At 39.0% G+C, this 24,523-nt stretch overlaps 1 protein-coding gene across 2 annotated transcripts in view; it reads left to right on the forward strand.

Moving 5' to 3' along the window:
• The first annotated feature begins 4,089 nt into the window (after nucleotides 1-4,089).
• The window catches only part of AGBE (1,4-alpha-glucan-branching enzyme), a 37,012-nt gene continuing 16,578 nt past the window's right edge, over nucleotides 4,090-24,523 (forward strand). Inside the window, exons 1-7 of one of the 2 annotated variants that reach the window (XM_076198792.1) lie at nucleotides 4,090-4,422; nucleotides 7,433-7,602; nucleotides 16,263-16,378; nucleotides 16,661-16,687; nucleotides 22,263-22,391; nucleotides 23,106-23,250; nucleotides 23,843-23,933. In XM_076198792.1, coding sequence (XP_076054907.1) covers nucleotides 4,304-4,422; nucleotides 7,433-7,602; nucleotides 16,263-16,378; nucleotides 16,661-16,687; nucleotides 22,263-22,391; nucleotides 23,106-23,250; nucleotides 23,843-23,933 — 797 coding nt within the window. In that variant the 5' untranslated portion in view covers nucleotides 4,090-4,303. The remainder of the gene's footprint in view (nucleotides 4,423-7,432; nucleotides 7,603-16,262; nucleotides 16,379-16,660; nucleotides 16,688-22,262; nucleotides 22,392-23,105; nucleotides 23,251-23,842; nucleotides 23,934-24,523) is intronic. The other variant, XM_076198793.1, reaches the window with a different exon arrangement.

The following is a 24,523-nucleotide window of genomic DNA, read 5'->3' on the forward strand; positions in this document are numbered from 1 at the left end:
CACTAATTTAATATGTTTCTATTTAAGAAAGAGATGGATGGGCTGATTGTGCATTTCTAGACCTAAAAAAAGCTTTTGACAAAGTACCACATAAGAAGTTGCTTAAGAAATTAGAAACTGAAAGAGGAATACAGGGCAAACTGCTTAAATGGATGGAAGACTTTTTGCAAGAAAGAAAAATGAGAGTAGTGATAAGAGACAAACACTCAAAATGGGATGACGTAATAAGCGGTGTTCTACAAGGAACAGTTCTGGCCCCAATAATGTTTGCTATATATATTAATGATATGGATGAAGAAATTGAAAGTTATATGAGCTTCTTTGCAGATGATGCAAAACTATTAAAAAAAAAGTGAACACGGAAGAAGATTGTGAGTCACTACAGAGTGATCTAAATAAAGTATGGGAATGGAGTAGGAAGTGGGAGATGGAATTCAACACTAAAAAGTGTAGTATAATGGAATTTGGAAAAAGCAAAAACAGAATAACAGGATCATATAAATTGGGAGAAGAAGGGATAAAAAAGGTAGAAAATGAGAAGAACCTGGGAGTCATTGTTATGAATAATATGTCACCTGAGAAACATATAAATAAGATTTTTGGAAAGACTTATAATTTAATAAGAACAATCAAAGTGGCATTTACATACCTAGATGAAGAAATGGTGAAGAAAATTCTAATCACTCTGATAAGACTAAGATTGGAATATGCAGCAACGATGTCGTCACCAAGTACAAAAAAAAAAAAAATTGTATAAAAAACTTGAAAGAATACAAAGAGCAATTACAAGATTGGCACCAGCACTCTCAAAACTATCATATTAAGAGAGACTAGCAAAACTTGAACTACAGACACTAGAGCAAAGAAGAGAGAGAGGAGATTTTATAGCTATTTATAGAATCATGAAAGGCATAGAAATTATTGATAGAGAGAATCTGATAAAATGGGATGATAGAAATACAAGAGGGCACGGAAAGAAAATCAAGAAAGACAGCTATAGAAGAGATGTGAAAAAGAACAGCTTTCCTCACAGAGTAATAGACAGTTGGAACAAGTTAGATGAGAAAGTGGTGTGTACAAAAACAATACATGAATTTGAAAATAGTTTATATAAAATGAGGTATGAAGACGGGACACCACGAGCATAGCTCCCCTTCCCGTAAAATACAACTTGGTAAAATACACACACACACACACACACACACACACACACACACACACACACACACACACACACACACACACACACACTCCCACACACACACACATATATATATACAGTCGAACCTCGAAAGCCCGGACCCTCGCATGACCGGTCGAAATGAACAAAGGGCGGTTATTTCAAGCAACGTTTCCTATTTGTCCGGTAGGTGGCAGCGATGGCCGTATACGTGTACTCAAACCCGGCCCAGTCAAGCCGCCACAAGGGCTGCCGTTTCGTAGAATTTTGTACCAAAACGTAGTAAAATTGCGGCATGTGGCAACTGCACAAGGAAATGAGGAAATTTTTTCTACATAGCGGGCTGTTAAAACATTCAAAAACTCAAACTTTTGTTTAAAGATCATAGAACTAGCTAGCAAATAATAAATGGTACATCAAAATATGATTTTTATTGGTAATTGTGTTACTTATGAAATATTATACCCCAAAAGATACGTTTTTACGGTGTAGAAAAAATTCTACGCTAAAGTTTCAGCTTTCTTTTAGCACCAGGGCTGCCGTTTCGTAGAATTTTGTACCAAAACGTAATAAAATAGTGGCATGTGGCAACTGCACAAGGAGGTAAGGAATTTTTTCTACATATCAGCTGGCTGTTAAAAACATTCAAAAACTCAAACTTTTGTTTAAAAATCATAGAACTAGTTATCAAATAATAAATGGTACATCAAAATATGACTTTTGTTGGTAATTGTGTTACTTATAGAATATTATACCCCAAAAGATGTAAAAACATTCAAAAACTCAAACTTTTGTTTAAAAATCATAGAACCAGTTATCAAATAATAAATGGTACATCAAAATATGACTTTTGTTGGTAATTGTGTTACTTATAAAATATTATACCCCAAAAGATACGTTTTTACGGTGTAGAAAAAAATTCTACGCTAAAGTTTCAGCTTTCTTTTAGCGATCATATAAAAATATATATATATCTTACTGAATATGTTAGGGCATGGGGGCATTATATATATTCAAGAATAATAATAATAAAAAAATAGAACCAACATTTTGTCAAAGTTTGACAAGTATATATCTTGCTATGAAAGTCTGCACACGCCCGAGAAAAATGTATGCCCCGGTATGGCAACACTCCCATTCTACACGGCAGTGTAGAAAACGCGGCAACCCTGGCCGCCACCACTGTCCCGCGTGCATACCTTCCGATATTTACAGTGGACGTAATAAGAAATACAGTACAGTACACTTTATGTACAGTACATTAACATGCCTGTATTACAGTTGTTATTACAGAATTATTATTATTATTATTACAGTATTGTTATTATAACAGTGTTAGAGTATCATTCTTATGTGTTTCTATGCCATATCATACATTACCTATACGTATACCGCTACGAAAATCTACGGATGACAGGGCGACATTTTCAATTACCGGACTTTTGGCATGACCGGACCGCCCTTCCCCCCAATTAGTCCGGGTTTTCGAAGTTCGATATATATATATATATATATATATATATATATATATATATATGTGTGTGTGTGTGTGTGTATATATATTAACAACCATAATGCATTGTAATTCTAGGCCATCAAAGGCCAGTATGCTGAAATTGAAATGTGGTACTGCCCAGGACTCGAACCCGGCATCCTCATGACAAGTGCGACAGTGATATATATATATATATATATATATATATATATATATATATATATATATGTATATATATATTTGTGTTTGTGTGTGTATATGTATTTAACAAGTGTCTTACGGGAAGGGGAGCTGCGCTCGTATTGTCCCGTTTCTGTACCTCGCCATATCTAATTTGCTCTTAAATTCTTGTATTGTTTTGCACACATTATTGTTTCATCTAGTATGTTCCATACATCCACCACTCTGTGGAGAAAGCTGTTTTTTTCGGTCAACTGTCCTTTTTTAGCTCTCTCCCATGTCCTCTTGTGTTTCACTTATCCCAATTTATTAAGTCTTTACTATCAAGGGTTTCCATACCTCTCATAATTCTGTAGATGGTCAACAACTCACCTCCTTCTCTTCTTTGTTCCAGAGTCTGTAATTCTAGTTTTGACAATCTTTCAACATATGTCAGTTTTGATAGTATTGGGGACATCTCCGTAGTTTGTGTTTGTGTACATACAATATACATACATACATACATACATACATACATACATACATACATATATATATATATATATATATATATATATATATTATATATATATATATATATGTATGTATGTATGTATGTATGTATGTATTTATATGTATGTATATATATATAAATATGTATGTATATATATATATAAATATATATACATACATATATATATATATATATATATATATATATATATATATATATATATACTTATGTATATATGTATATATATATATATATATATATATATATATATGCATATATATATAAATATATATATATATATATATATATATATATATATATATATATACACACACACACAAAATTACAAAGGCTATTTTTTCTCTCCGTTTAAATAGACCTCCATTTCTGTGCCGGCGTAGACGACGCGACGCGACGTCGCGCTGTCTGGTCCTTCTTGAGTGGTGTGAAATGGAAAGTTGACCATATAAATACGAGTTTAACCTTTCGCTGATAAATATCAAAATCTGTATCGAGGTCGTAATAATTATATGTTTTTAAATGTAGTTCCTGACAGATATACATAAAATAATTTTTCTTGAGCATATATAATAACATGTTTATATATATTAAGGAGGCAGATCATCATAAATGTATGTATTAGAATATTTTGAAAATTAATCTGTTTTGCTTCTTAAGTTGAAAATTATCCAAAGAAAAATATTTGTTGGTTAAAACACAAACCTGCTTTGTCTACGCTTCGAAAGACACTTTGCACGGTGATGACATTCGGTGCATGGCATACTGGTTGAGAGCGATGTGGGAGTGGTGAAGGACCAAGCTGTGCAAAGTATACATGAGTTTAGTGTTCGTAGAAGTAGTGACAGTTTCTGTTTTGACAACAGACGATATCGTTCGGTTCTAAAGACTGTTTTAACTTGGAGTATACAAGATATAAACAGAAACTTTACTCACAATGACATACCAGCAGTGGGATTTAGTTAAGGAACCCCGTAAAGTGAACATCCCGAACTTCGACAAACTTACTGAACTAGATGGGTTGCTTAAGAGCTTCGAACCTGAAATCAAAAGAAGGTAAAACAAGATCTAGGATATTTAGTACTTGATAGATATATGGCACACATGACATTATCATGACAAAAGTAATATTGCAAGTTGTAATGGAAACCACGACCCAAGTCAAGTTGTTAGTTTTTTTCCATCTTTTAGCTTAGGTTGTTTCTGGAAGATCCAAAAGTTACTTATTATTCTATGTGTGATGAAAGTAGTATCATCATTGCTTTACTTATTAAGTACAAGTTTTAAGTTGTTTTCAAAAACTTCACCAAATATGTAAAGAGTCAGTTTAATTACCAAACTGCAGATGAGGGTGGTTACATTGCAGGTGTTCAAATATTATGGATGATATACAGCTGACCAAATTTTTTTTATTTTATTTTTTTAAACATTCAAAGAGTAATATGGACTGCCCACTTCAGTGAGGACAGAATATGAGTGTTTTCCTTGGGACCAGGAATAGGTAGCTACTTCAATAATTATAATCATAATGTGCTTCTCCTAGTCTAGGTCAACAACATAGGGCCTAGTCTTCCTGCTACCCATAATCAAATTCCTTCAGCTTCCTCATTTCTGTTTGGAGGTACAACCTTGAGGGGTTGACAATCAGTGTTCAGACTTGACCCAAGTCATGGATGTCTTGATTCTTGAAGGGTGCAGCTCAAGAGGGGTTAGTTGCCCACCCAACCCCACCCACCACCCCCTTCCCCTTCCCCCTCCCCCTCCAGTCTTGGGATATTTATGGGTTGTTTGTAAATGTCAGGAGTTGTTTAAAAAATTATTTGTACACTTCATATTTTACAGTACAAGAGATTCGTAAGCGTGTACAATGTTCTTGTAAGAGAAAAAGTCTGAAAACAGATTTGATGTTAAAGTGACAGGTAAATAGTGTACACTTATCTTCTCTCATGAAAAATTCCTTGGACATCCATGGGCCAAGGTCTATCTGTGTCAACTTTGTCTATATTATATCAATCTTTAAATAGAAGGAGAGTTGACAACTGGTAACTGCTCCTTTCCAACTGTCGGCTGGAGATAAAAAAAAAATATGATGCAAGACCGTGAGAAGATTGAAAATCGAAGAGAACTCTCAGCTGTTGCAAAAAGATGTAGATAGTATTATATGCACCAGGATCTATGAGTGGAAAGATTATTTTGATACAAGAAAATGAAAAGTATTGAAATTGGGCAATAGTTTAAAAAGACCATCATTGAATTCTTTGGGGAGAAAGTAAATTGGTTACAAAGGCAAAAGAAAAGAAAGATCTGGGAGTGCTCATTAAAGAAAACTTGTTATCTTACAAATATATCAACAAGATTGTGCGAGAGACCTATGGTTTGCAGGAAAACGTTTGAGTGGCTTTTTGATGCATAGATGGAGATAGTGAAAAAACTATACCCTAAACTGTACAAAACTAGATTATGCTTCAGTGGTATGGTCTTCCCATACTATAGTCAATCAATCTATTGCTCTAGGTTGCTCTTATAAGAGACCTTCAGCCCTAGGCTAGCACTACACAAAGTGAAAGATATAAACAGTATACAATGAATAGCAAATAAATTGGTTGCTCTGTGAATTTTTATACATTACTAATGATTCTTAATATGTATCCATGGCAAACTGCTGTTTGTTTCCAAACATACTAACCTAACTACATCTAACCTTGTTAAAAATGCCAAGGAATCTGAGGGAATTGTGGGAAAGGAGGAGTAAGATGCAAGGCGAATCTTGGCAGTCTGAATATGCATGACGGAGCAAAATGAGCGATAATATATTTTATTGTTTTGATGATTAAGATTCTGTTATTTGTTTGCAGTGATTTTATTATTAGGAACAATTTCCTGAAGAAAAAGAAATAAACATGCATACAGGGAGAAGTGAATGAAATTGTCAGTGCAGATGATTCCAGCAAACTGTCAAGTCCACCAGTGATTACATGTTATCCATAATCTTTTGTCATTCTTTAAGGGTTTCTAGTGTAATTTTGGGTACTTGTGAAGTTTCTTCTTGCCCACTTGCACAGCAATTTGTATATTTTTGCATCTATTGCAACATCTCCAACAACTTTTTCTTAGTAATATTTCTTGCAGAAATTAATATTAAAGGATGGTGAAAAATAATTCCTGCACTCTTTATGCTACCCTCCATTTTGTCTCACCCACTTGCACAGCAATTTATATATTTTTAGCATCTATACTACAAAACTCCAACACCTTTTCTTTGTAATGTTTTCCCCACAAACTAATATTAGGGGATAGTGAAAAAAGGATTCCTGCAACCTTCCCGCTAGGCTACCTGCCCTGAAGCAGCGTCATGGCTGTTGAACTTGCAAGTAGTTTGTCTGCCCAGTATGCATTGTTAGGTTGGGTTAGAAAGTGAGAAAAACATGTTTCACATAAGAATAGTGGGTGGTGCTCTCAACAGAAATGGAGCTTTGGTGCCGGGTAGTGGGAAGGTTGTGGGAATTATTTTTTCATCACCCCTTAATAGTAAGGGGTTGTAATATAGATACAAAAAATATACAAATTGTTATCCGAGCAGGTGAGACAAAACTTAACAAATTCCTAATTTTGCACTGTGGATGAAGCACACCCATGACAATTGATAGGCTTGGCTTCTCATAATCATAGCATTTCAGGAAAGCAGAACATCTTGGCATAATACATCCCTCCCTCTTGAAAGATGTGTGCATCACCTGTGGCAGTCTGCTACCATTTTACTATGCAAAAGATTATGGTAGCAGATTGGACTCTTAATCTTGAGGTCCTAAGATCGAGGTTCCAATTTTGCTGGTTATGATTATTTTTATATTTGTCTACATACTAATAGGCTTCTTCCCCTTGAAGGGAAAGCTAGCCAAAGTTATATGTGTGATTCACCATGGTCTTGGATCATGTGTTGAACTCATGATTGACAGCTATTACCCTCCCAGATGAGAGCTCAGAGCTCGTATGTGTGTGTGTGTGTATTATATATATATATTGTGTGTGTGTGTGTGTTCTAACTTGGCTTATATTTTTCTTACAGATATGGTGTCTTCAAGCACATCTGGAATGACATTGAGAAGAATGAAGGGAGTGTAGATGCCTTCACAAAGGGCTATGAACAGTTTGGATTGCATGTAAATGCAGATAACAGTGTCACCAGTCTTGAATGGGCTCCAGGTGCCACAGCACTTTATTTGAAAGGAGATTTTAGTAAGTGATTCTTTGTGAATTTTTTTAGTAATTACCATTAATATTAGTATTCGTGGATAATAAGATTAATATTAGTGATTAACAAATAACAATTCACCCCTTCCAGGGTGTGTGTATTTACCTAATTGTATATATACAGGAAAGGAACAGCATTTCTTGGATCTTGTCTCCTATTCCCTAATTTTTTTTTATCATACACATACCAAGGGTTTTTTCACCTTACAAGGGAGGTAGCCAAAGTCATATATACACATACCAAGAGTTTTTTCTCCCCTTACAAGGAAAGTGGTCAAAGTCAAAGTATATTCCCATCCATTTCATCCCCATATACTCCACTCCCATTTGCCACCCCACCCACCCTCCCTCTTTTCTTGGCTCCTCCTGCATGATGGGTCATCCCTGCATCTTACTCACTGCCCTGGTTCAGAAGCAATGCAGTAAGACCCAGCACATCCACAGCAAGGCCACTTCATTTCATAGGTGACCCCCCCCTCCTCTTTGTCCCCTCATGCAGGAAAAGAGAAGATGGGGAGCTGTCCCTTTGGACTGCATCAGAATATTCACATATACTTCCTAACCCCCACCACAACCCAATCCCTTCCATGCATTACAGCATCATCCATACACAACCATTTTCCACTCCTATCTTTTGTCTTCTCCCTTCCTCAACAGACATTCCCCTCTTTCTCAATGCCCCTTTTACCCCATCCATCCATCTTATTCCTAGTCATCCCCTCATGTTCACTTCATCCATCTCTGCCTTCCACACTTCTTTTACTAATCTTTCATCACTCCATCTTTCCATATGTCCAAACCATCCCAATACTGTTTCATCAGCCATATCTCTCAGCTCCTTTTCCACCCCAACTCTCCACCTCACCTCCTCATATCTCACTCTATCCAGCCTAGTAATCCCTGCAATGCGTCTCAGGCATTTCATCCCAAGCACAAAATCTTCCTCTCCTCCTCTTTTATGTTCCATGTTTCTGCCCATGCAGTGCTGTTGGCGCAATCACCCCTTCATACAATCTCCTCTTAGCATCCATTCCCAAATGTCTACTTCTCGCTACAATTTTTAATCCCCCAAGGCATTTACTTTTGTCTCTCAAACTGCATTCTACCTCCACTTCTACCTTTCCTGTCACATTCGCCCCCAAGTATCAAAAACCATCCACTTCCTGTAGCCTCGCTCCCTTAATACTCACTTCCAATATGCTGCCATCCTCTCCCCTTGTACATCTCATCACCTTACTTTTACCCACATTTATCTTTAACTTCCTTCTTTCACACACCTTCCCAAATTCTATCACTAACTTCTGTAATCCCTCCTCTGATCCTGCTACAAGCACAGTGTCGTCAGCAAACAACAACTAGCTTATCTTCCATTTTTCTCCATTTCCTTTAACCATCTCCAATCCCCAACCCATTATCCTTGCATTTACCTCTTGCACCACCCCATCCATGTATAAATTGAACAGCCATGGTGATGTGACACATCCCTGGTGAGATCCCACCTTTACCTCAAACCACTCACTCTCTCCATTTCTAATTCTAACACAGGCTCTATTACTCTTGTAAACTCTTGAGTGCTCTTAGCAGCTTTCCACCTATCCCATATACAGTTGAACCTCAAAAGCCCGGACTGATTGGGGGGAAGGGTGGTCTGGTCATGCCAAAAGTCTGGTTATCGAAAATATCCCCCTAACACCCTAGATTTTCATAGCGGTATACGTATAGGTAATGTATGATATGGCATAGAAACACAAGAATAATACTCTAACATTGTAATAATAATAATACTATAATACAGACGCTCTACTTACGTTTGAAGTGATTATAAAACAATTTTTGTATTTTTTTTTTTTTTTTAATTTTTGAGTTTAGCGCGCTCTCCATAGTACGAGACTTTCAAACGATACTTACGCATGACACTGCGTCCATTGTTTACATGGCACAAACGACAGACTGAACGTGCCTTGCCTCCTCCTCCCCCTCCTCCTTCTCCTCCACCCTCACTTTATGTTGCTTGAATTTATTTGAAATTAATGTTATTATTTTACAATGCTATGTTTATAATTAATTATTTAGGGGTGTTTTATAAGATACGGTAATATAATTTATGGATGTATAGTACAGTATGAACGGTCGTACATTACTGGAACGTACAGTAACAACTTACGTTCATTTTCACGTTACGTTCGGCCGTTCGGAATGTAACTAAAACATAAGTTGAGGAGCGTCTGTACTAATAATTCTGTAATAATAACTGTAATACAGGCATGTAAATGTACTGTATATACAGTGTACTGTACTGTACTGTACTGTATTTTTTATTACGTACACTGTAAATATCGGAAGGTATGCACGCGGGACAGTGGTGGCGGGCAGGGTTGCAGCGTTTTCTACTCTGCCGTGTAGAATGGGAGTGTTGCCATACCGGGGCATACATTTTTCTCGGGCGTGTGCAGACTTTCATAGCAAGATATACTTGTCAAACTTTGACAAAATGTTGGTTCTAGTTTTTTTATTCTTGAATGTATATAAGGCCCCCATGCCCTAACATATTCAGTAAGATATAAAAATAATTTTTTTTTATATTATTATCGCTAAAAGAAAGCTGAAACTTTAGCGTAGAATTTTTCTACACGGTAAAAACGTATATTTTATAAGTAACACAATTACCAATAAAAGTCATATTTTGATGTACCATTTATTATTTGATAACTAGTTCTATGATTTTTAAACAAAAGTTTGAGTTTTTGAATGCTTTTAACAGCCTGCTGATATTTTACTACATTTTGGTACAAAATTCTACGAAACAGCAGCCCTGGTGGCGGCTTGACTGGTCCGGGTTTGAGTACACGTGTACGGCCGTCACTGTCACCTACCGGACAAATAGGGAACTTTGCTTGAAAAGTCCGCCCTTTGTTCATTTCGACTGGTCATACGAGGGTTCGGGCATTCGAGGTTCGACTGTATTTGCAATACCTCCCACAGTGCCATCCTGTTTGGTCTGTCATAAGCCTTTTCCAAATACTTAAGGGTCCAAAAAAACATCCTTATCTTTTCCTAAAGCTTTCTCACATCTGCCTTACCACAAAAATCTGATCTACACTACTACCTGTCACCCACACTGTTCCTCATCAATTACTTCCTCTGTTTATCTCCTAATCCTCTCAAAACCCTCCCATAAGCCTTCCCAACTACACTTAACAAACGGATCCCTCTGAAACTACTACATTCACACTTGTCCACTTTTCACATGTAAAGTGGAACTAAACATGCAGTCCTTTGGCACTCTACCCTCTTTTAGACATTAAACAACTTAAACACCATATGAGGACGGAGCCTTTATTTATACAACGTTTCGCTTATTACAGCTTTTTCAAGTACCAAAATGTTGTACAAATAAAGGCTTCGTCCTCATATTGTGTTTAACTCATCAGTCTTGTTGGCAACTGCTACTTTCATAAAAATTAAACAACTTCACCGGCCAGTCCACCATCACTGTACCCTCCTTTTTTACACTCCACATGACACCCATCTAACCCAGGTGCCTTACCTGCTGTCATCTTAATAACTGCTTTCACCTCGTCTTTTCTTATTTCTCCTTCATTTTCCTCATTCATCACTGTCATTTTCTTAGTGCCTCCCACTGCAACTATCTCCTTCCCTATCCTTGTTCACATTTACCAACTTCCTAAAATACTTTGCCCATCATCCTCTTACTGCCATTTCTTCCATTATCATCTCTCCATTAGCACCTTTTACCTTTTCTTCTCTAATTGATTCGCCTCCCCTTCCTCCTAATTTCCTTCCAAAGCATCTTTTTGTTACTTTCATACTCTTCCCCTATTTCACATCTGCTCTCCTTTGCCTCCTTTATCTTACAATTTGCTTCTCTTTTCTTTGTACTTTTCAAATGATTTTCTTGTCCTATTTTGCAACCAATCTGTGAATAATTGTTTCTTCTCTTCTACAAACTCTTTTGCTTCATCATCCCACCTCTCACTACCTTTCCTTCTATTTCCTTATGTCCTCCTTGTCCCACACACCATCATTGCATACTGTGTGACTACCTCCTTAAAACCATCCCCATTCCCCCTCCACTCCTAGTTCTACTCTATCCTTCACTCCCTCCTACTCTTCTCTCAGCTTCTCCTTATACTCCTTTTCTTTCTCATTTAAGCAGTTTACCCTAAGCACCTCCTTACCTTCAGTCCTTTTCCTCTTTCTCCATCTATCCTCCAATTTCATCTTACCTTCCACCAAAAAATTGTCTGATATTCCACCACTCTCCCCTAAGAACTTGTATTTCCAAAATTCTTCCTACTATTTGTCTGGTTACCACTATATAGTCCATTAAAGCCCTATTTACCACCCTTCCATCCACCACCCTCTCCCATGTGTACTTTCTTCCTAAGCACTGTGTTAGCTATCATCAACTCTCTTTCTAGACACATCTCCACCTTCAACTCTCCATTACAATTTTTTCCTGGTTTTCCACACTTCCCAACCACTCTGTTGGTTCATCTCCTACCCTAGCATTGAGATCTCCCGATAGCCAAAGTCAAAAGGCATAATTCTGCTCCCACCCATTTCCTCCCCACCCACTCCCATGTACCACCCTTCCTTCCCGCTTATCTTGGCTCCTCTTAGATGATGGGTCATCCCTGCATCTCACCCATTGCCCTGGGTCAGAAGCAATGCAGCAAGACCAGCACATCCACAGCAAGGGCACTTCATTTAATTGGCAATTTCCCCCCCCACCCTCCTCTCCATTCTCTCATGTAGAAACATTGAAGACCTTCGGGCTGCATCAAAATATCATTCACATAATCACTCTCTAACCCCTCCCCATCCTCCATCCACTCCCTTCCATGCATCACATCATCATCCATACACAACAATTTTCCACTCACCCCTATCTCCTGCCTTCTCCCTTCCTTCGCCAACAGACATCCCCATCTTTCTCAATGTCCCATTTACCCTATCCATCCTTCTCATCCATAGTCAAGTAGAGGAGAAAAGGTAAAAGGTGCTAATGGAGAGATGATAATGGAAGAGACAGCAGTAAGAGGAAGATGGGCAGAGTATTTTTGGGAATAAATGTGAAAGAGGATAGGGAGGGAAGGGTAGTTGCAGTGGGAAGCACTAAGAAAATGACATGGATGATTGAGTAAAATGGAGGAGAAATAAGAAAAGATGAGGTGAAAGCAGTTATTAAAATGATGAGAACAGGTAAGGCACCTGGGTTAGATGGGTGACATGCAGAATGTCTAGAAAAGGTACAGTGATGGTGGACTGGCTGGTGAGTTTGTTTGATGTTTGTCTAAAAGATGATAGAGTGCCAGAGGACTGGAGGAGTGCATGTATATTTCCACTACAAGGGAAAAGGGGACAAGTGTGAGTGTAGTAGTTTCAAAGGGATCAGTTTGTAGCTCCTTGGAAGGATCTCATAGACCATGTGACGGCTCCCACACTCCTTCATCTCCTGAAGAAGGACCTTGTAATTCTGAACAAGTTCCTCTGATCTCACTCTCTCCATTTCATTACTTCCTGTATGAACAATTGTAATTGTGTTCATCCGCCTTTGCTCTGAGATGGTCTGGGTACAATCAGTGCTCCCACGGCCCGGTTGACATAAAAGCTTGCAACGTTGTTTAGTCTTCCGCTGCAGGATGTTGTCATAGCCTTGCACCATGGAGTCCCCCACCACCAAGAACTGATTTTCAGCCACCTCATCCTCTAGCAGAGCAAAACAATTGGCTAGAGCCAGTGGTTGCTTCGCAGGGCACCTGCTTACCAAATGCGGGCTTGACAAATGGGACCCCACGGAGCACCACCCGCTCATGGCAGTGACAGAAGTGGAAGAGGTGGTATGCTCTTTGGGTTGTGGGGAGGATTCACTCTTCTCTCAGAGCGCACTCTTGAGAAGACAAATCTCCTCCTCACACATCCTGAGATGGTCCTCCAGGTTCACACAACCTTCACAAGCCATTTTGCTCCTCCTTTGGCAATACAAATGGCAAAGAGAAAATATAAAACAACAAAAGCAGTCACTAAATAAACTAAATACATGAAGCTTACTCTGCTTACCTTATACTATTACGCCTACCTTTGGAGTACAGTAACAGACTACTGTTTTGATTCTAAATTACGAGAACACTACACTTTATCTTATGCCTATAACTGTGTAGTGCTATATGTATACAATTATAAAAACACAACACAATCACTTGTCACTATTCGAAGATATAAACTTCACAAGATGTACATACATACATATACCAAGGCTTATTCCCCCTTCCAAGGGAGGTAGCCAAAAAGGGAAAGGCATAAAAACACTCCCACCCATTTCATCCCTAAATACACTCCACACCCCTCCCACCCTTCCTCTCATCTGAGCACCTCCTGGATGACGGGTCATCCCTGCACCCTGCCCACCGCCCTGAGTCAGAAGCAGTGTCGCAAGACACAGTACATCCACAGCGAGGCCGCTTCATTTAATCGGCGACCCCCCCTCTCCGTCCCCCTTTGCATATAAGGCGAGGACGGGGAGAAATCCCTTCGGGCTGCGTCAAAATTTACTCACACATACTACCCCACCCCCCACTTCCCCGCCCATTCCTCCTCATGCAGTCACAACATCATCCATATACAACCATTCTCCACTCACCTCTGTCTTCCGTCCTCTCCCTTCCTTCCTCAACAGACATTCCCCTCTTCCCCAAAGCCCCCTTCACCCCATCCATCCACCTCATCCTAGGACGTCCCCTCATGTTCACTCCCTCCACATCTGCCTTCCATACCTCTTTTACTAGTCTTTCTTCACTCATTCTTTCCAAACCATCCTAATATTCTTTCATCAACCCTATCTCCCAAATCCTTTTTCACCCCTGTTCTCCTCCTCACCTCCTCATTTCTCACTCTATCTAGCCTAGTAACCCCCACCATACTTCTCAGACACCTCATCTCAAACACATTCAAACTCCTTCTCTCTTCTCTTATGTTCCACGTTTCTGCCCCATACAGTGCTGTTGGCACAATCACTCCTTCATACAGTCTCCTCTTCGCATCCATTCCCAAATGTCTATTCCTCATTACACTCTTTAACCCATTCAACTCCGATGACAAGATGTCTTGTCATTTGGTCAAATAAAACAAAAAATCATAAAACACCAAAATGTTTGATCAAACATTTTGGTGTTTTATGATTTTTTGTTTTATTTGACCAAATGACAAGACATCTTGTCATCGGAGTTGAATGGGTTAAACCACCAAGGCATTTACTCGCTTCTCTCAATCTACATTCTACCTCCACCTTCACTCCACCTTTTCCTGCTACACTTGCACCCAAGTATCTAAAACTATCCACTTCCTCCAGTCGCTCTCCCTTAATGTTCACTTCCAGTCTACTGCCACTTTCACCCCTTGTACATCTCATCACCTTACTTTCACCCACATTTATCTTTAGCTTTCTTCTATCACATACTCTCCCAAACTCTGCCACCAGCTTCCTCAATCCCTCCTCTGACCCTGCCACAAGCGCAGTGTCGTCCACAAACAACAGCTGGCTCACCTCCCACTTTTCTCCATTTTCTTTAACCATCTCCAATCCCTGACTCACTACCCTAGCATTCACCTCTCGCACCACCCCATCCATGTATAAGTTGAACAGCCAGGGCGACATAACGCATCCTTGACGAAGTCCCACCTTTACTTCAAACCACTCACTCTCTCCATTTCTAATCCTAACACATGCTCTACTACTCTCATAAAAACTCTTGACAGCTCCCAAAAACTTTCCTCCTATCCCATAAATCTGCATAACCTCCCACAGTGCCTTTCTGTCTACCCTATCATAGGCCTTTTCCAGATCCATGAAAGCCCAAAAAACATCCTTCCCCTTTCCTATAGCTTTCTCACATATCTGTCTTACCACAAAGATCTGATCTACACAACCTCTACCCGTCCTAAATCCACACTGTTCCTCACCAATTACTCCCTCTGTTCCTCTCCTAATCCTCTCAATTAAGTACTTCCCATAAGCCTTCCCTACTACACTCAACATTCCCTCTGAAATTACTACATTCACACTTGTCCCCTTTTCCCTTGTAAAGAGGAACTATACAGGTACTACTCCAGTCCTCCGGTACTCTACCCTCTCTCCAGTCACAAGATGTAATAAACTTTAAACAAGAGGTATTCACTAGCTGGTGTCTCGCCAGAAGACGAGTTCTCAAGCCGAGTTCACGGAGTGTTCCAACACGAGCCTGTGTGAACCTCTTTTTTTTTAAATCTTGAAGCATGTATCTTTTGTGAGATGGTATGTATATGGGACAATTGGCCCTGTAATCCCCCAAAAAACTAGGGATATACTGCACCTATAGATGGAGATTTTATACTTCTGATATTTGCAATAGGGATGATAATTTTTATAGAAACTCAGTAACTTGGTAGAGTCAAGGTATAGCAATGTTGTTGGGACCCAGTGTTTACTGTGTTTAGAGCTGGTAGTTACGTATAGTGTCATGGAACCTCTAATGGTGCTGTAAAAATGATACCATATAGGTATTGAAGATCCAAGTTTGGTTGTTATTCAGTATTATGATGTATTGTTTCTCACAAAATTGTTTTTCCTTGATCCCATTCTTTAGATGATTGGAATCCTGAGGAATATCCATATAGCAAGAAAGGATTCAGCAAGTGGGAAGTCACGATTCCTCCCAATAGTGATGGCACCTGTCGCATACCTCACTTATCGAAAGTCAAAGTAAGTTGATATTTTCCATGATTTGAGAATTTTGATTTATTGATTATTGTTTTGGGAGATTTATTGACATTATAAGCAAATTTTATTAATTGTGTGTCTTCTAAACTGAATTTTAATATTTTTGCTCACAAGTATACATTACTAATTACATTTTTGCTTATTTTCTTTTTATGTTTTATTTCTTACCTAATCTTAAATCATGAATACTTATATGAATATTATTTTCTTACAATTTTACATGAAAGTTTATTTACACTAACTGAGTTGAATTTTTTGTTTTAGATTGGTGTTGTTGTAGATGAAGAGAAGGTATATTTCTATTGTTTTAGTAGGTAGATAGTAGATGGGTATTAAAAGGGTTGCTTGGAAGTTGTTAGTGTTGTTTTTGGGTTGTGTGTATGTTAGTAGTTAGCTACGAACAGTATATTATTGTTGAATATTTGTATGACAAAGAATGGTAGTGTTGAAATACAAAGGATACATAGATATACTGAAAGCTCTTTACCCCTTGTAAGGGGGGTAATTGGGTTAAAGCATACACATGCTTAATATACTATTAAGACCCATTTAACACCCCTCCCATCTCAGCATCTTAAGGATGAAGGTGTCTTGTCCTCCACCATACCACTTGGTTGAAACGTAATGCAATGAATTCTTTTACAGGAGGTCCTGACAGCCAGAGCTGGTATACCTCCATCTCTTTATCATATGCCAACCCTCTTCCTCATCCACTTAGAAAGATTTATGAAGCAAATGAACTGATCCCTTTGGGCTGCATCATCCTTTCATCCTCTCCCTCTATTGCACTCTCTTCCCTGTTTATATGAAGCCCCCTTTCACCCTATCTACCTTGTTCTTGGTCTTCCTCTTACGCTCACCCCATCCACTTTTGCTTACTACACTTTTTTTTTTTCTTTCTTTCTCCCTTATGAGGGGTGGTGGTGGTCGCTGAGTCAAAGCACATATCCACTTCATACTCATTAAAACTGTAAGGTCTCCAGCAAGAGAAATCTGGGCCAGTAGATTGCATGACTGCAATTCAGATTTACCCCTCTCCCATCACAGCACATCATGGATGAATCATCATCCCTGTCCCTTGCCACAATGCTTGGGTCAAAGGCAATGTACTGAGACAGCATATGCAGCAGAGCCTGGCAGCTATAGCTGGGTGACCCCCACTGCTTCTTCATATGGTGACCCCCTACCTCCCATACAATCAAAATAAATTACAGAGCAGAGAAAGGCATCCTTTTATACCCTGTCAACTTTTTATCCATTCACAATCTCCCACCAATCACTCCGATCTTCTGCACTCTCTCTCCCCTGCACCAGAAGCATTTCTTCAACATTTCATCTTGGATGCATTCAAACTCCACCTGTCAGCCTCCCTTAAACTCAATAGTTTCTGCTCTATATGCACTGTGTACAGTTGCTCCTTCATACAAGCTTCTCTTTGCATTCATTTCTGAATGCCTATTTCTCATCACATTTTTTTTTTATTCCACCAATGCTCACCTCCACATCTTCTGCTGCCACATGGAACTAATACTTAAAATTCTGTCTTTGATCTCACCCCCTTCAAATACATATCAGACTTGCCACTGTCATCCCTTCTTGTTCATCTCATCACTTTGCTTTTGCCCACATTTACTCTTGACTTTATCTCACACACCCTTCCAAACTCAGTCACCAACTGCTTCAGTGTCTCCTCAGAATCTGCCACAAATGCAGAGACATCTGCTTACAAAAACTGCTCATCCCCTACATCCCTCCACCCTTACTTACCCACTCCTAAACATATGCCCAGCACTTGTTCATTCACCTCTCTCACCACTATGTCTGTATGTTGAACAACCAAGGTGACATCACAAATCCAAACACAGCCTCATATTCACCTTGAACAATTAATTCTATTCCTGATCCTCACATGTACACAGCTAATCATGTCAGAACTTTTGATCACCTTTAAGATGTGTTTTGCTCGGTGCAAATATCACACACTGATCGTTCATCTATCTATATACTTAGGGCTTTTTCCCCTTTACCAGGGAGGTACAGTCAGTACGGATCATATTGCATACTCGGGAAATATGCTTGAAAATTTTTGATATAATCGTTTTAAAAAAATACAAAAAATAATTAAACACTTATGCCATCAATGCTACTTCCTGATGAGGAAGCCCTTGGCTTTGATGACCTGCTGAAGTCTCTTGGGGACAGAATCAGCCAAATTCTGACAGTGGGAAGCAGGAATTTCCTCCCACACCTTCTGGATGGCTATCTCAAGCTTGAGAATTGTAGATGTGTCCTCCTGACGAAGGCACTTCATGATGCCCTGTAAGTTTTCTATGGAGGAAATATCGGGTGACTGACAAGGCCAATCCTCAATGTAGTTGACCTCACTATCACTGAGCCACTTTTTGGCCGCCCTTGAGGTGTGGCTGAAGGATCTCGCATCCAGTTTTTGTGAAACACTCCCCCAAATTCTCCTGCAGAAAGTTAATATAGTGCTCAGAGTTGACATTCTGGCCCTAAGGGAGTATCATAAAGTTCCCCAAACCACCATAGCCAAAGGCACCCCACACCATAGAATAGGACAGGTGCTTAATGCTCATCACCGTCAAGCGTGGCTCACATACTGATGCAGTAGGAGACTTGCACACCTTATTTCCCTTGCACTCATAAAAAAGGTCGCTTCATCAGTCCAAAGGACCTTATGCCACTGAATGAGGTCCCAGTCTTTATGATCCGTCTTCTCCTTTATCCATGGGGGAATTGAGAGGGGGGGTCGCCAATTTAATGAAGCGGCCTTGCTGTGGATGTGCTGTGTCTTGCGACACTGCTTCTGACCCAGGGCAGTGGACAAGGTGCAGGGATGACCCGTCATCCAGGAGGTGCTAAGATGATAGGGAGGGTGGAGGGGTGTGGAGTGTATTCAGGGATGGAATGGGTGGGAATGATTTTATGCCTTTTCCTTTTTGGCTACCTCCCTTGTAAGGGGGAAAAAGCCTTGGTATATGTATGTGCTTTCACTTTCAAGTAATTCAACCACTTCTGAATATTTTCCTGAATTGTCCTGATGAAGACGTCACCGAGAAGCTTAGGGTCCTTTTCCTTTAATTCCTTTGCAGTTGTAGAAGGGTTAAGGTCCAACTGATGTTTTACAAGCCTTAATGCCTTCAGGGAAATCTTTAGGGCCTTGCCCCCAGCATGTTTGTGGAGGGGTATGGTATCAACCCCTCTACCTGCATGCCATTTTGTTAGGAGTCGGGGCACAGTACGCTCAGTCACACCTGTTGCCTTGGCTGTTTCTTGATTATTCTTTCCCACTTTGTGTAGGTCAATCACTTTCACAATGTTATTATGTGCTGTGCGATTTCCAGGCATCACACAAAGGGCAGGGCACACCCCAAAAGTCCATGAACACCATGAGGAAAAGCAAAGAAACTGTGATAACGTGAAAAAAACACTTCCACTGAAGGACAGTCACACACTGACCAGTTTTGTCTCGCATGGCTATTGTGTGGGTGGATGGCTGAAGATTGCCAGTCAGTCACTTTCTCCCACACATTTTTTGTGAATGAGATATCACATGGGTCCCAAAAACATGGACTGTTATGCATACATGAAAATTTTGCAAAATAGTCCACGCTAACTGTAGCCAAGTGAAAAGGCATGTATCCACTCACACCCATTCCACTCGCATCCACCACCCTTTCTCCCTCTCATCTTAACTCCTCAACTCCTCAAGGATAATGGGTCATCCCTGTATTCCACCCACTGCCTTGGGTCAAAAGCAATGTAGCACGACACAGCACATCCACAGCAAGGCCAATCCACTTAATTGGTGACCCCCATCCCCAGCTCCCCTCATGCAGAGAAAGAGAAGACAGGGAGAAATACCTTCAGACTGTGTCAAAATATCATTCACACACAACCACTCCCTAACTCAAACCAACCCCCCATACCTCCTTTCCTTGCATCATGGTATCATCTGTACACAGCCATTTTCCATCCATCCCTATCTCCTGCCTTCTCCCTTCCTTGCTCAACAGACTTTCCCCTCTTGCTCAGTGCCCTTTACACTCCATCCATACACCCCTCAAGTTCACTCCCTCCGCCTCTGCCTTCCACACCTCCTTTAGTAATCTTTCTTCACTCATTCTTTCCATGTGTCCAAACCATGTGATTCATACCCCATTGATAATTGTCAAACAGTTGTTTAGAGGCTATTTTGCTTTGAGCTGCAAGTACGAGGCTGATAATTTTAATCAAACCTACCAACATGTTTACCCAAGTATGATGCCAGGTATGGTGCATGTCACCTTTCATCGGCTGTGGTAGGCTAATAATCACACCGAGCAAAATGTACCTTTAACAGACTACCCACTATTCTATACATCTGCAACACAATCCGCTACACTATCAACCCTTTCATGTGCCTTCTTCAAGTTCATGAAAAGCCTAAATCATCCTTATCCAATGCCAAAAGCTTCTTGCATATACACTTCATCAGCACCTGTTCTTTGTCTCCTAAACCCAATATACTATTCTACAGGTGGTACTTCCTTCATATACCTCTTAGTACTGTCATTCAGCATGCACCTATTTTTATTTATTTATTTATTTATTTATTTTTTTTGTAGTTAACTATGACACCCACCCTTTGCGTGCATCGCAATATAATTCTTCTTTCATAATTAACCTGTGTACCAAATATTAGATTTGTTATTTTATAGAATGGCAACAAATTTCAGGGTAGTTAACTAATATGTTGTTTGCATTTTATTTGTGCCTTGGTAAATAGGAAGCAGGATTGCTTGGGATGGTTCTATATATATTGATGGGTCAAGCATGAACACTGGATGCAGTTCCTTTAATGCAGTTACAATGATTTCAATGTATATATAAGTATAGTTATTACAGTCCTTTTGACCTTATTAATTTTTTTGAGTGTTTTTAGATTTTTTAAATGGTTTTGCTTTTTGTATATGTAGTATGAAAGGTGGACTACATAAAAAGGTGGTAGATATTACAATGTGTATATACTGTATATATATGACTAATTTCATACATTTGGTTTATTTTGAATGTGAACTGGGTTTCAGCTAATGATGAAAGTTGTTCTTGTTATTTTGTTTGGAAGATGTTTAATCAGTTGAACCAATAACTACTTAATCCCGAGAAAACCTTGGATTTCACAATTGTGAAAGTGACTTGTGATTTTTGTTTACATTGTATTGCTTTTCAAATATTCGGTTCCAAACAAATTAGTAATTCAGAGACATATCCCTGTACTTGTCTTACTTTCTTTCATAAGGAAAAAGCTTTAATAACATTGAAGAGGAGCAATTATTTCGTATTTTGGGAAAAGCGGCACAATTTGTAGCATAGCTGTATATAAGGTGGCTTGTTATGGCTTTTTATTTTTTAAGGTGAATTGAATAGTATTTGGAAATCGTGTTAAAACACGAAAAAACTTTTTTCATTTATATTCAATGAACTAGCTTTAGAGTCCCATTTGTTTTATTTTAATTTGATTTCTTTTGTGTGTTAAGTCTTTACGTATGTGTACCATAGTGCTCTAGCACAATTCAGTCAGATATTTGTTGACTTTGAAAATAGAATGACAAACCTTATGAGTACAATGTGCAACAATGTAAAGCATCTTAGTGTGCAAAAGAAATGTTTTTATGCCTTATTTATGTATTTAATAAAATTATTATAATGTATCTATTTATTCAATGCAGGTTCCATTTACTGTCATGTAATTGTATTGTCAGGAGTTTTATTGAGCTTATTTCTATTTATCTCTTTGCTCAAGTAAATTGAATAAAGAATTCACCATTTTGAGTGCATAGCCTAATTAAAAATCTAATAACAGATTAGCGTTCATACAGTGGAGGGGGACAATGGAGATCGTCTAAGCCCCTGGGCAACCTATGTTAAGCAGCCACCTAAGAGCGAAGGTGTTGCATATCAACAGCATTTCTGGAATCCTCCTCCAGAAGAGGTTAGTCTCCTTTTGCTCTCTCTCTCCCTCTCTCTCTCTCTCTCTCTCTCTCTCTCTCTCTCTCTCTCTCTCTCTCTCTCTCTCTCTCTCTCTCTCTCTCTCTCTCTCTCTCTCTCTCTCTCTCTCTCTCTCTCTCTCTCTCTCTCTCTCTCTCTCTCTCTCTCTCTCTCTCTCTCTCTCTCTCTCTCTCTCTCTCTCTCTCTCTCTCTCTCTCTCTCTCTCTCTCTCTCTCTCTCTCTCTCTCTCTCTCTCTCTCTCTCTCTCTCTCTCTCTCTCTCTCTCTCTCTCTCTCTCTCTCTCTCTCTGTATATATATGTATATATATATATATGTGTGTGTATATATATATATATATGTGTGTGTATATATATATGTATATATATATATATATATATATATGTTATATATATATATATATATATATATATATATATATCCACCTCAAGTTTCATCTTCATTTGAAGTTCTGCTTCCCACTTTTTTACTTGTCATTTCTCGCTCATTCTTTCCATATTTCTAAACCATCCATACTTACTGCCCTGTCTAACCTGTCTTTCCACCCCAGGTCTTTGCCCTACCTCCACATTTCTTATTCTATCCTTCATATTCATCTTACTTCAACGAAGAATCCCAAAATGCATTCATATTCAACCATACTTGACTACAGTGTGTGAAAATGAAACCTCCTAATTCTTACCATATTTTATGTTACAGAGATACAAATTCAAACATCCAAGACCACCAGTACAAAAAAGTCTAAAAATTTATGAATGTCATATTGGGATTGCCACCCCACACCCCAAAGTTGGTACATATAAAGAATTTCAGAGGGATGTCATTCCAAGAATTTTGAAGCTGGGTATGTATTTACTTGTTGATTTGTGATTTTGATACCAACATGGGGTACTTTCAAATGGTGGTCATGCAAGACAGGCCTTGAGAGGAATTCATCTCCTGCCTACCCATCTTTGAAATCTGCCAACACCCTAACCTTTATAAAAAAAAAAAAAAAAGACCACATGAAGACGGAGCCTTTATTAGTACGATATTTTGCTTGTAACAGCTTTATTGAGTACTAATAAATATGGAAAATGAAATGGGTGGGAGTGATTTCTATGCCTTTTTCTTTTTGGCTACCCCCCATGTAAGGGGGAAAAAGCCTTTGGTATATGTATGTATGTAATAAAGGCTCCGTCCTTACGTGGTATTCTTTTGATAGACTTGTCGGTAGTTGCCAATTACATCCCCTTACTTCTGTCTCAGGGCTGATACTTGGTCTTTGGATTGGGCCCAAGATTTCCTTTACCATTTCTGACTCCACTGCTTCAGCATAATGATATTCCCAGAGCTAGAACTGCTAGTATTGGCAATAAAATGGAATTCAATATAAAGGGAGTTGTGAACTGGGAACATAGAAAGAAATTTTGTATTAATTAATGATTTCTTTTCAGGTTATAATACTATTCAGATTATGGGAATCATGGAACATGCTTATTATGGTAGCTTTGGATATCAAGTCACCAGCTTCTTTGCTGTTTCCAGGTAAAAAAAAAAATATTTATAATTGTTTTACATGCCAAGATAGGAGGGTGGAGGGGAGTGGAATATATGGGAAATGAAATGGGTGGGAGTGATTTCTATGCCTTTTTCTTTTTGGCTACCCCCCGTGTAAGGGGGAAAAAGCCTTTGGTATATGTATGTACATGCAATTTAGACCCTGGTGGTGGGCAGGAAACCAGGATGACTCCTTGTTCACAAGGAGCCAAGATGACAAGGTAACAAGGGTGATAGATAGGGGTGGAATGGATGGGAGTGGGTGCTTATTTTGACTTTGTGCCTCCCTTATAAGAGGGAAGAAGACCTTCGTACGAGGCGTATATCCAAAAGTAATGCCTCCTATTTTTTTTTATTTTTTTTATTCTTAACTCGAAAGTTGAAGAGGTATGAAGACAAGTGTGGCACCATTAAAACGGGTGGACATTTTTGCTCCAGAATATATTTCTCCACATCATCATCCCCCCCTTCTCAGTGCACTTTTGCCAGCGATGAGCAAGAGCCTGTGCATGGCTGTCTGAAGTGTGGTTTGTCACCTGCATCTCTTTTGCCACTTTAGAATTGATGAACTCATCTCC

This window comes from Oratosquilla oratoria, chromosome 15, assembly GCF_046742065.1.
Source record: "Oratosquilla oratoria isolate Oo_2021 chromosome 15, ASM4674206v1, whole genome shotgun sequence".
In the NCBI taxonomy this organism is placed as follows: Eukaryota; Metazoa; Arthropoda; class Malacostraca; order Stomatopoda; family Squillidae; genus Oratosquilla; species Oratosquilla oratoria.